General features: G+C 44.0%; 1 protein-coding gene across 1 annotated transcript in view; it reads right to left on the reverse strand.

Annotated features, from left to right (window-relative positions):
* TIAM2 (T-cell lymphoma invasion and metastasis 2) overlaps positions 1-8212 on the reverse strand; it is a 96725-nt gene extending 88513 nt beyond the window's left edge. The window contains exons 1-2 of the mRNA XM_009334292.1: positions 7016-8212; positions 672-1107 (exon numbers count right to left, since the gene is read on the reverse strand). Coding sequence (XP_009332567.1) covers positions 672-1107; positions 7016-8212 — 1633 coding nt within the window. The remainder of the gene's footprint in view (positions 1-671; positions 1108-7015) is intronic.
* Between the last annotated feature and the right edge of the window lie 5554 nt (positions 8213-13766).

The following is a 13766-nucleotide window of genomic DNA, read 5'->3' on the forward strand; positions in this document are numbered from 1 at the left end:
CGAGCCCTGGGAGTGGTCCATGGTAGCTAAGCCTCGGGCACTGCAGGGCTTCCCCTGCTGCTGCTGCTACTTCAGCCTCCTCTGCCCTGAATCACACGCTTTTTTGTGTAACTGTGAACGGGGAGTTCACGTCTTTGTTATGTTGCCACCTGAAGCACTGGAAACGAACTGAACATTTTTACATTAACTTACCCCAACTTTAAGTAAACCTCATAGCAGAGCCCAAGGAATTGCATGCCTGTGACAGGGAATTGGGCACTGAGGACTTCTCCTGATCCTTAAAGTTTGAATTCCCCTGATATAGAGGTGTAACTTCTGTATTTTTCTCAGTTTTGGTTCAATTTGGTCTCTGACCTCCAAACATCCAAAAGCGTCTTCTAAACCCCCAATTCTGTGTGAGTACAGAAACTGGGAAGTCAGAAAAAACAATTCCCGCTACGGTATGAAACACAAGGCTGTATACGCAATACCAAACACATGAGCACCACCTCAATTTAGTGGGCTGCTTGGGCACATGCTCCACTTTAAGCATGTGGATAGACTGTATAAAGTTAGGCATGAATTTCTGATCCCCTGAACCTGCTAACAGAAACCAGCATGCATGAAAAGTTGCTGAGACACAATGGAAACAACTGCTGCCACCAAGCCAAAGGAGCAACGTAGTGGTTTACCTTTGAGCGTGACCCAGTACTGCTTCCACTTTCGCCGTGTGACCAGCTCCAGCTTCTTCTCCTTCTGCAGGGTCACCAGCGGTTTGAAGAACAGCCACCCTGCCTTGCGCACCACTCCTTGCTCTTTCTCATACAACAAATCCAGCTGCTCCAAGGAGCTGAGGGACTCGCCGCTGGAGTCCTCCGTTTCCGACGAGGTCTCGGTGTTCTCCAGGTTCGTCCTGCTCATCTCCAGCTCCCGCATGAAGTTTTCGTAAATGTTCTGCCTCAGGGCATCACTGCTGACGGCGTTGGTGGACTCGCTTCTCTGGGACAGGACGTGGCTGGAGCCAGGTGACCACAGCAAAGCAGAGAGCTGTGACGGTGCCAGCGTGTCCATGGTGAAGTTGTCCATTCTGCTGTCAAAGTATTCGCTCCCGTCTTTACACTTTGGCTCCTGTGCAAAAAAGGAAATTACCAGCGATCAGTCACCAGAGCTATGATGAAAAGAAACACCTCATTTGGCATTTAAATTTGTTTCATGTTTAGCCACGGCCAGTTCCTTCATCAAGGGCCACCTCTTTTCACCATTACATCAACAAGCTTTGCTCCAGCAGCCACTGATACTGTCAGTGCCACCACTCATGGTTTTCTTAGCAGAACCCCATTAAACCCTAACCACTAAGTCTGCGAGCTTTGGTAACTCAGACATCTACGAGTAATCTCCAAATTCACTAGTAATTACTGGGGCTTCTACTGGCTGAAACTTGATGGACTCCAGGAGACAACCACATCCTCCGGCTGAAACCCAGGCACCACCGCTTACACACCTGTTTGAGTAGAAGTGGGAACAGTGTCACAGCAAGTTTCTTTATTGTTACAGGGTTTTCAATACTTCGGTGACACTCCATTTGTGTGAGACAGCTACATTTAGTGTCAGCACAGCTAGGCTGATTTTACCTCCACTTTCTATTATTTGTCATATAAACTGCGCTTAACCAACACAAAAAAGGTCAAAAGTTGAGAATATTTTAAGCTTGTTAGTATTGACCAATTGACAAAAATCTAATCTAGCAGAAGATGTGATTTAAAAAAAGACAGACATGCTTGCTGACTGACACGAATCCAGTCTCCAGACTGCAGAGGTGTGTATTTTCAGACCTGGTGGAAACCCCCTGGGAGCTTGACTATCTCATCAAGCACCGACGGGCTTTTCTCCTAATTGCATTCTGCAACGTCATCCCTTGTATAGAGAGGGCTGGCCAGTTTTATTTTAAATACTCAGGCCTGATGGTATGACTTCAACTTTGCCTTTGTGATATGGATGCCCATTTCTTGCCACTGCTTATCGACATGGGACCTTGTTGGCAGATTGGGCCTTTTCTTTCTTAAGCCTTTCCCAGTAATGTGCTGACTACTCCCAACTCTCGCAGGCTCCAGTGATGGACAGGGATTTTCATACTACCCAAGACAGAGCTCTTTGGACTAACTTCACTGTTGAGAACTACACCATCCATCGTAAGAAGCCATTTATTGTCTTCCCAACTCAAGCATTGTTGATGCTATTTAAAAGCAACCAAGATTTAAGAACAGAAGACACAAAAAACCTGCTGCCTTTTGCAGTAGAAGTGTGAGGGAAGAGAAAAGAAGAGATGGCTATAAACAATTCAAGAAGTGAAGCTATTACCCTCAGTAATAATAAAGCTATTATAGTTTCAAGTTTAGACTGCCTCTCTAAAAGCATTTATTTGCTCACAGACTTCTGTACATGAATAAAGTAAATAAACCTTGGTCTCCTGTGAGCTGCTCTCACCAACAGCTTTGAAAGCAACTACTTTTTTGTTCCTTTACTTCCTACTTGATGCTCTTCAAAACTGCAGTGGAAAAACTGTGCCATGTTTTGATAGCATCAGGACCTCCAGCTTGCAGCCAAGAGCAACAGTGGGATGGCACGCTCTCCCAAGCATCGCCAGACAAGCCACTTCTCAAGCAGCAGGACACTACCGGTCATGGCCTCGCAAAAGCCAGCTTGAACTGAAACCCTTGTTCTCTTGTACGTTGAAGTTCGAGTCTGGCTTTTCAAATCACCGTGTCTGGCGACAAGGATCCAATTCTCCTGGTAATGAAGCACCTTCCTCAAATCTTATTGCAGAGTGTTAATCGGCGTTCTCTGAGAGCAACTCCCTAAACTTTAACAGTTTTGCTTTTTATACAGTAAAAGGAGGGAAACCGGGGCGGGGGGGCGGGAGGGGAAACAGGGAAATAATCACGCGTGTAACGTGTTTACGCCCACAAAGCAACCGTACAACATGGATCGTACAACTGCGCCGGCCATCTGCAGTTCGGTGGGGAACTGGAAGCTTTCTCCACCCTCTTTTTAATTACTGCCACTGTACTTGTGTGCCAAAATCCTGTATTTTAATTGTTTGACTATTCTCCAGGAACTGCCAGTGTCCTCTAGAAAACATTAACATACAGTTTATTAAGATTATGTATTTCTTTCAGTCCCAAAGCACTAGTAAGAAAAACAACATGAGACACATACATAAGAAGGTGTCTGCTGTGAAGGGCCATTACTGGAACAACAAGCATTAATGAAAAGGGTGGGATACAACCTGTCCATGAACAGCCACTAACCACATCCTATGTTTTCTCCACGCACACAGAAAGGGTAGAAATGAGGAAGTACCACAGTAGAGTAAATGCACACAGGATCCAAAATGAATATATACACTTCACCATGACAACATCACTTGTTTTTTATTTTTTTTAAAGAACAGAATTGGCAGAGTCACTTAGTCTCTGCTGGTCCTCAGGGAGGCTGTCACTGTAGCAATATCTGGTCACCGCTGAAAAGGTCTGACCCAAATTGCTGCTGGTGGTGGTTTCCCAGTCAGGCGGCTTTCTGCTCGTTTTCTCTCTACTGTATCTAGCGATGATAGAAAACTACCACTGTTTCTGCTCAGCTGCATTCAAGCAGATCTCTCAATGTCTGAGATATACCCTGGAATAGTTATAGATAATGCAAAAGATGAAGTGGCTAACTAAGATACCAATTAGACAAAGTGACGCATGTAATAATTAGCTGTAAAGAACAGCGCAGGAAACAATGCAGCCTGCTAAATTCACTAGGACTCAAGCTGAAAGTAGAATCTAATACCAGTTTTCAGCCAAATAAAGAGGTTGTCTCAATGTACTTTTCTTTTAAATTCTCTTTATACCACACTTCAGGGCTCTGGCTTATAAAGTCAGAAATTTCAGAAATTATTCCCCTGAAGAGGCTATTTACTTCATTGAAGAATCTATCTGCAGCAGATGTTTCTGGTGGCTGGATTTTCATATTACACAGCGTTTGCTCATTTTCTTCATGTTATATGGTTGCGCAGTGAGTTTACACCACCACCTTTGGCAGTGGCTGACTGTGCAACAAGTCTGCCTAAATTCCGTCCGGAGGTCTCACATGCATCACGTATACCTTGCTGCTCACACATAGTGTATTGTGATACAGTATCTCCCCAATGCCATTTCAGCAAGGATTAAACTAAATGAAGACATGCCATGCAGTAGCGTACCAGCGATGCAACGAGGGAACGCATTAGGACACCCTCATGCAGCGAAAGCTGGGTCATGGCACAGAATGACTGCAAGTCTTGACGTGAGACCATTATTAGAAAGGCAAACTCAATTCCAGGATATATCAGATCAAGTATCAGACCAAGTCAGACATAAGGAAATATCCAAGTCACTGGACAGGGCACAGCCAAGGGCTCCTCTGGAATATCCTATATCCAAATCTGTTTATGGATGATTTAAAACAGGTGCAGAGGAAGGGTGCCAGAATGAAAAGGAAACAGACTTCCTATCTTAAGACAGGAGACCAAAGAGAGTCTGCATAGCCCCACAAATGTGAGCAGAGAAAGGACACCATTTCTCCCTTTAAATAAATCCTAACAGATTAAATAATAGGGAAGGATAAATAATGTAGCAGACAATACTGGCATCAGAACAAACTGGCTGGGACTACATTTCGTCTGCAAATCAGCAAGCATCAGAGTAAGAAGGTTTGGAAACAGCCTTCAAGCTGGGGAAAAGCCCACCTGATTTTAAGCTACAATTTGTTCACAAAGGGGATTAAACTCCACTGCTTTTGTAGTGGCAAGGGACTGGCCTCAATATCCCAAGACTGTGCCTCCTGGTCCTGCACCCCCGTGAAGCAGGAGGTTTGGCTGACTTGTTTCCACTGGGGCAGCTGGAGGGACCTAACCACCCAGCCAGCACCGGCGCTTAGGCCTACTTATAGGGAAATATTCCAGCCTTCACCTACGTTCAGCCCAAGTGACTCACAATCAGTTATTAGTAATGTACTGAGGAAGGGACACATTGTTCAGAGCAAAGCACGGACGCTACAATCGCCGTGATGAACAGCTCTACAAACAGGGACTAACCATCTGGCAGATCGTAACCGTGCACGGTACTTCTGCATTTTTAAGCCAAAGGACCTGGTGAGAGTATAATCGTTACCAAACTACAACACGGCAACCCCCAAAAGAGACAGCAGGTTACTCAAAGCATGCAAGCCGGAAAGGAGCTGACCAAGCCTCACGAGGAAGGCAAAATCATAAAAGCATTCGCTAGCTCTCTTATCCTTCCTGCCGCTGGATACTTGTCTGATAAAAATCAGTGACTAACAATTTCCTGTGCCTTTTTCTAAGAAATCACCATTTTTGGAGCTAGGGCCTATTTCCTTCTACCAGAATCAGATTCAAGCTTGATGCAATCTTGCCAGCCAAATTTCCTTGCTGTGTCTGAAGTCAGTTCACTGCACAGTGAATTCAAAACAGCCATGAATCGTGCACCACAAATACCATTCTGAAAATGTCATAACTAAGTAATACATGGCAAAGGTCTGGGATGCAGAGATCGCATGTAAAGCCTGGCTGTAAAATCCGGAACAGCTATGGATGTTGAAACCGGTGAAGAATCCTGGCACAAGGCGCTGAGGCTCTTCACTGATTCTGGTTTTTCTGCCTTCTCTTTCACGGCTGAGTAAGAAGGTGAAAAGATAGCATCTGATAAAATACATGAGCACCAACTCACAAAAGAAGTGATCCAAATAAACGGCTTTCATTTTCATTTTCCCAGTTCTGTAGCCCTTACCGGGGATTTATGCTGGCAAACCTTACACTGACCTCATTTCTGAGCCTAAGGATCCATCAGAGTTTTACACTGCAATGAGAGATGCTTGTTAAGCACGATACCTGTCTGAATTTCCAACACGGGAGACAGCATTTGCTCTACATGCCACAGAAAGCATGTGTTATGGGGTTCCCTTCACTCTCCGCTCACTTCTGAAGTGGCCAGCACCTCAATGTCGCTGAAAGAGCAGTTTTGCTGAAAGAGTTCATTTAGAGAAGCACAGTGACTGTTCCTGTATGAGAAACACTAGGGCAGATTAAAAAAAAAAATATCCAAACCAAACCCAAAAACAGTCTCTGCCCTCCATCTCAGCTTGCGAACTCAGGCGCAGAAGTCCAGGCACAGTCTGGCATTTAAAGAGCCGATTCTGGGGCCTACAGCTAGAGACGAGAATTTCATTCCTGACCACAGGCATCCTAAATTCCTACTAATGGGATTAGCCTTAAATTCTTCTAAAGAAACATCCTTTCCCTCCCTCCTGCCCTCCTCCCATCTCCTTCTTCACACCACCATCTCGTGGCAAGCCAGACGGCAACTCAAGCTTTTCCATCTGGTGAACTAAGCTGACACGCAGGAAGGAGGAGAGAGCTCCATATAATGCCTTCATAGCAGGTGGAGGCAGAACCAGCAGCTCTGGTCAATACTCTACAGTTGCTCACCTTGCTAGAGATGGACCGACAGTGAAACCAAAGTGAGTGATGAAGCCAATAATACAAATAGGGAATACCTGCAAAGATATTTATAACATCCTTCTACTGCTCCTTCCACACTCTTTAGATAACGTATGCTGATTCATAGCATATCTATGATATGTAGGTTATATTTTCATAGTTGAAATAAAGAGAAGGCTTAAAAACCCCAAGTCACTTTGTAAGTAATGCAGTTATTTCAAAAGCTAATTCACTGAGAGATTAGGCTGCAGAGATCGGAGTTAGCTAAGAAGGTGACAAAATAGCAAGGGAAAATTTGCACACACAAACTTTTTTTTTTTTTGCTGTTGACATTTCGGACAGCTCCAGGGATGGAATACTTCTCAGAATTCCACAAATTACCAAATGAGATTAGCAAGTAATTATCCTGCGAGAAAGATAAACATGATGCAATCACTACGTTTATAAGAGGACTCTACAAACCAACTTTCAGGCACTTAGGCTGGAGTTTGTACATACCTGCAGCTTCCTTTTCTTCCTTGAGAGACTTCCTGTCCAGTCACTGATGCGTCGCATTCGGTTTTTTAATGTATCTTTCTTAGACGCATCCTCACTGAGGGGCTTGGACTTTCTGCATGGGAGTGTGTAGGAGGAGTAATGTGCAGGACTTCCCTGTTCTACCCTGGAGGGAACATCAATGTCTGAGGCAAATGAGACACGGTTGCTTAGGCTACCATGAGTGTCAATATACTCATCAGACAACCTGATCCTAGGTGGAGGGGTGCTTTCCAAATTTGTATCCTTATAGAGATCTCGGAGTGAGGAAAGAGATGAACTTTGGTTGAAGGCCTTCTTGTTGTCACTTGCTGGGAAACTGGCATGAATGCTTGTATCTGGAGTGCTCCTGGTCAAATACGGACCATCCAACTCATTGATATCCCCAGCATTTCCCCAGAGAGAGTCATACCATGAAGACTCAGAGCTGAGGGAGCTTCCTTTACTAGATCGAAGTCTTGAATCAGTAGGTGACAGACGATTGCTTGAAGAACAGTCTGCGCTGGAGTTCCTCCTGACATCGAGTAGGTTATTCGGCTTAGATTCCAAGGCAGGCGAATACCTCAGCAACTGGACTGGTCCACTGGACTCCTCGGTCGTTACCTTGCTGTTGCTGCTGTTGTGGAACTCGACCCTCAAGCAACCGTCCAGCTTCCCCAGTGTTTTAATGAGAACTTTTGGACTCCTCCTGTCCTCTGATGGGGAGGTTGATGCAAGACTCTCATTCTTTCCATAGCAATTTAAAATGTGCCCATTGCATTCTCGAGAGGCAGCATGATTACTTCCACCTTGAAGGCCAATATAGTGGAAACCGTTCTCAGGCAAAAACACTGCATTATTTCCTTGGCAGTAGTCCCCTGAGGCATTTGTCCTGTGTTTGGCAGGGGCATTGCTTTTAGAGACCTTCACCATAGTGTCACTAAGTCTAGATGAGTAAGGCTGACTACTCTTGAAGTGCGAAAGGCAGCTTCTGGCGAGGGACCTCGATTTGTAGTTTGAGCCACTACTGGTATGTCCCCATCCATGCACAGAGCAAGACTTTTCATCTTTAGCATGAATGCTGCGAATTTTCAGAGAGCAAGGCTTCTGCTTGGCACCAGCTGTAGCAGCAGCATGATTTTTTGATCCCTGAAGACTGTATTGGCTTTCGGAATTCCCCATTTTCCACTAAATTAAGAAGAGTTTCATTAGAAACAATGGCTAGAAGACAGAGTGAAAAGTAACAGACCATTTTTACCCTCTACACAGGAAAGTGCCTTTTTAAAAAATGGTATGAAACAATTGTTTCAAAAAAAGCCATTAAATAGCCATTTACAACATTAAATTCATAACTGAACTTATTTTAGGGGAAGGCTAGAATAGCCTATTCTCTGTATGGTTCATCACCCCTCTGTTATAAAGCTGGAATCTAGCTCCATTGAAATCGTGTCAACACCTTTCTCCACCCACACCCTTGGCAACATCCCTTTCTTATAACTTACAAAATCTCTGGCTCCCAAGAACAATGGCATAATGAAAGGGAGACAGCAAGATAATCATAAGTTAGATGTAAAGTGAACCGTACTTTCAGAGAAATCCCTTCTGCCAGGAGACAAGCCCACTGCAGTTTCAGCTTGACTGGTTTCTTTGCAACCAAGTGTTGCCTCAATAAACTGTTGAGCAAACCCCAACTTTGTGTTTAAATGGAGTCAATCCAGGAGAAAGAAAGAAAAAAAACCCCACACCAAAAACCAAACGAAAAATAACTTGGTTAGCGAATAGCCTCATCTTCCATTACAGCACAAAACAGCACTATGTTCATTCAGCATGGCGCAGCTCGATAGTTCGCTTAGTAAAATGCTCTTCAGCCTTCTACTGAATTCACAGGGAATAGCACACACTGGAGCAGTCAAATTGCCCCAGTGAGATGATTGAAGATTTTGGACCTACATAAAGTGTACCCCAAAGTAAAAAAGATCAATCTGTTCTTTTTGTTACTTGGAGTGAATCTCCACTGTTTGTAATTCACAGAAACAACATCAAAGCGCTTTTTCTATCGGCACCGTGCTGCTCTGCATGTCGGATCTCAGACTATCACTCTTAAGAGAATACACTGCAGCCTCATTAAAATTTTGTCATAATAAGCCATTGTGAAAACAGAACCTTATCTTCTAGAGTTTGTATATATTTTAACATCTCTACTTCTAGCCCTTAGCACTTTTAGATGAAAAGCATAGTATAGAACGAAGAGCATACCTGTAGGATCACTCTTAAACACAGGCACGGTTAGCAGTTAGCATGCTCTGCATTGTCTTCGTGGCCAGCTGCTACACTTGCCAAAAACAGGATGGAGTTGCATACAGCCTTCCTAGAAAACACCAAAAAGACAAAAAAGGGCTCCCAGTCAAACAGAACTTACACTTTACTCCAGCTGTAAGAAAAATGAATACCAAAAAAAAAATCAGACAGAAGTTACAAATGGAGAAGAGAGGTCTGGTTAAGGGGATTCCTGGACTTTTAGACATACATTTTTATAAACGTACTTTAACAACTGACACGAATTAATACTGTCACTGTTGGGGTAAGTGGTTTATTTTCTAATTCTGTCCTTCTCCCCTCTCATTGACAAGTTAGGACAAACTTTGAGCCCCCTCCAGTTTGCTTTTTGGAAGACCAATTACAGATGGCAGGACTGTGCAGTGATCCATTACAATTTGGACCAAACCGATCAGAGCAATGGCCTGCAGCATCTGTTTATCCTGCCCCATGCCTGGATTCCAACTATGACCCTTGCAGTGAAAGGCCACCGTGCAATTCACTCCACCAACCACCCAGCAACCTCCCTCTTTAGGTTTGTTCTGCTTTTAAGTTAATCTGCCAGTAAAACAAGAAAAAGGCAGCACCAAGCACTGCACGCACCCAAAGGTAACAAGGCCCAAGTTCTTCCTGACCATCTGAACATATTGGCTCTTCACTTGGCACACACAGGCTGCAACCCCAAATGAAAGGACAGAAGCCGAATCTCACAAAATACACCAGCAGTTTAAGGATTGAAATACTCAGCAGAAGAAGCTGTACAAGATCTTAGGCTCAGTTTTAGAACAAACTTTTTAACTAGAAACCATTCTGAATACACTACCCCCAAAAAATACTCTTTTCTGCATAAATTCAGTGGCTACTGTTCATAATTTTCAATTGAATAACTACCTGATTTGAACACGCAGCATTTTGCTCTTTTTTTTACTCATTTTACTGTGTAAGTACCTTGAGGATATTTAAAGGAATTCACTGGTAACCTGGGTATTTTGCTAGCCTTACCAAAAACAAAGGTAAAGGTTGCAAACTAGAACTAAAAACGGTCCCAACAGCAAGCTTAGAAAAAGGTTAGCAAATAAATGACTTAGAAGAGAGATATCCTTTTGGATCACGCTAGACATGCTACAGACGTATAAACACAAATTCATGGCTGTTATCACAAAGATATTTGATAAAACAGACAAGGAGCAGAAATTTCATCTTACCCTCCAAAAATTAGAAAAAAAAAAAAAAATCTGCTTAACTTGCTTATTCTCTCTAACAATTTGGAAGGTTGCTATTTAGGACACCTTTGCCTTGCAGGTTTGATTTGCCTGTGCTGCTAAGTGCACCCATTTGTGTAAACAGTTTTAAAAACGTCATATGCACCATGGATTGAACAAAAGACTTTCAATTCAAGGTAAACAGTAGACAACACACAAAATTCCTAAGTTCCAAGCTGCTGAACGAATTGCGAACCCCCCAGCAAAACTGCCTTCCTCGATCCAGGAGGCATAGACCACAAACAAGCAATGAGTTTACATTCAGAATTCTTCATCTGGGAGCAGAAACTACATTCAACAATGGGCTTTGAAAGGCTTATATCTATTCATAAGGGAGCACTGAACCCAATTTGTCTAAAGAAACAGGCAAAAAGACCATCTGGTCTCCATAGTGATTGTGCAATGGTTAGGTAATCCTTTTAACAGAGTGGGTAGCGAGCAAGCTGCTGTCATGAACCTCAGAAGATAGACATTCAATTCGTCAAGGCTCAAGCTGCTGCTACCAGGGTCCATTGTACGTGTCTGATCCAATACACAGGTCACATAATGGGTGAACGAATAAATTTATCCCGGGGTACAATGTCTACAAAACAGTGTCTCAGTCTGTGCAGGAATCAGTCAGCAGTACAACAGAACAGTCAATAAATCCCATAGAAATAGCCCAGAGGGATTTTTCTCAGCATCTTGGCCATCCAGAAGGCTATGGTAGGCTAACTATTCGCACATGCTGCGATAACCAACCAGGGCATCTGCGAGGCTACACAAAGATCATCACCCTAAAAATCAGCTGTGATGCCTTTCTCTTGCCTCACACTTGTGTGGAGCAATTTTCTTTCTGCTAATTACAATGAGGGGGCGGGGGAGCGGAGTGAGTCAGCTTGTGCCCAAAGGCAGCGTGACACCGGGACAGGGGGGCGGTCGTGGACAAGCTCTGGCTGTGCTTGCTCCAAACACTCACACATTTTACACTATTTGAACTACGGAAGCACTGGAAATTACAGTGCAGGGGACAGACTTCAACTTCCCCTGTATTTCTCACAGCAACCTACCACCACAGAAGACAATGTGCTTTTCTCTCTTCCTATGCAGAGGGATGAATACTTCTTGTGAGCAAAACCAGTTTCTATGAATATTTTATGCAATTATAATCAGTATATTTAGAAAGCAGCTCACTGCGCCTGAAGATGACTATTAAGAGTTTATTTGCTTTCAATTATACCCACATTCCCTAAAAAAGAAGTTTTTAATCTTCACCCCAGCTCCCCTTGACACATTAAAAAAACACAGCTATGCAAACATACTAATCTGGGAACCCCACCATCCCCACCACACCCAATAATTAACGCAAATCATAACCCCAGAGCTAAAAACGTATTTCCCCACCTTGGGGCTTCTCCACATGAAGTTCCCCTAGACTTTTTTGGCTCCAAAAAAGTAACACGAGCTCAGGAGCTGTTCCAGGGAAGCGCCTGCCACCTATATTCCCTCATTAATACCACCACAGCTAGACTGCTTTATAAATGCTAGAGAGGAAAATGCCTTTCTTAAGATTAAGGTGAATGCACGTACAAGTAGTGCTCTGCAATTGCACGGGTGCTTTCCTCCCCAGCCTTAATCTCTCAAAGTAATGTTCTACAAATCTTGACTCGCTAACCATATTGCAAGCAAAACTGAACCTTACAATAATAGCCCAGTACTAGGTTTGCTTATGAGATACAATAAGGAATTACTTTATTATGAATTAGTGGGAGATCTGAGTCAAGGGAGACAGGCTCCTGCACTGGTCTCATCTGCTACAGCAGGAACACACACCAAACATGACTTCGCTACTGCCAGCCATCTGCTTCCAGTACAGTCACACTAACCAGGCTCAGACTCTCTAAAACTACAGGTCAGAAAATGGCAAGCTCCAGACGGGAAGCAAGCACAGAGCCATAAGTAAACTGAATGCTCCACAACCACAGTCGGCATAGGACAGTGGCCACATATACCACTTACAAAAAGGCAAGAGATTGTGGTAGCATCGTTCCTGGGGAGATTCAGCAGATTTCCCTGACTGGGACTGACAATCTCGCCACCCAGGATGTTGTAAGAGCTCAACTAATGTCAGCCCTAGCAATGTTAAGCTTTAGCCTGGATCAAGAAGTTACCCTCATGAGACATGAACACATGCACCAAAGCTATCTCTCTGACGTATTTTGATGCCTTTATTCCTCTGGATGGCTGGTGACAACAAATCTTCACTGGTAGATGTATAATAAGTGATCTACAAACCACTTAATCCCTGCTGAAGCTTCCCCAAAAATCTACTGATGAGGTGCAGGGAAGCCGATTCTCACTTCACTAAGCATGGCATCAGCGCAAAAAAGGCAAAAACGACGGCAAAAAAAATAACGGTATGGATTGGTCCAGATGAAGATAACATCATCCCATCAAATTAGCACCACTGAGTGAGGACTCATTAAGAAATGTGGGAACTCATGAGAGTCTTCAGGTTACTATGAACAATAACGTTTTATGAACAGCAGAACAGCTTAAATTTAAAACCTCCTGTCTTTAACAAGAAAAAGGCTTTTAAAAGAAGAGCTAGATTAAGAGCTAGAAAATAGAATCATAGAATATTTGGGGTTGGAAGGGACCTCTAAAGATCATCTAGTCCAACCCCCCTGCCATGGGCAGGGACATCTTCAACTAGATCAGCTTGCTCAGAGCCCCGGCCAACCCCTGACCTTGAATGTTTCCAGGGATGGGGCATCCACCACCTCTCTGGGCAACCTGGGCCAGTGCTTCACCACCCTCAGCGTAAAAAATTTCTTCCTTCTATCTAGTCTAAATCTACCCCCCTTTAGTTTAAAGCCATTCCCCCTTGTCCTGTCACAACAGGCCCTGCTAAAAAGTCTGTCCCCATCTTTTTTATAAGCCCCCTTTAAGTACTGAGAGGCTGCAAGAAGGTCTCCCCAGAGCCTTCTCTTCTCTAGGCTGAACAACCCCAACTCTCTCAGCCTTTCTTCACAGGAGAGGTGTTCCATCCCCCTGATCATTTTCGTGGGCCTCTTCTGGACCCGCTCCAACAGGTCCATGTCTGTCTTATGCTGAGGGCTCCAGAGCTGGACGCAGTACTCCAGGTGGGGTCTCACCAGAGCAGAGCAGAGGGGCAG

Source organism: Pygoscelis adeliae, unplaced genomic scaffold, assembly GCF_000699105.1.
Source record: "Pygoscelis adeliae isolate BGI_AS28 unplaced genomic scaffold, ASM69910v1 Scaffold261, whole genome shotgun sequence".
Taxonomy (NCBI): domain Eukaryota; kingdom Metazoa; phylum Chordata; class Aves; order Sphenisciformes; family Spheniscidae; genus Pygoscelis; species Pygoscelis adeliae.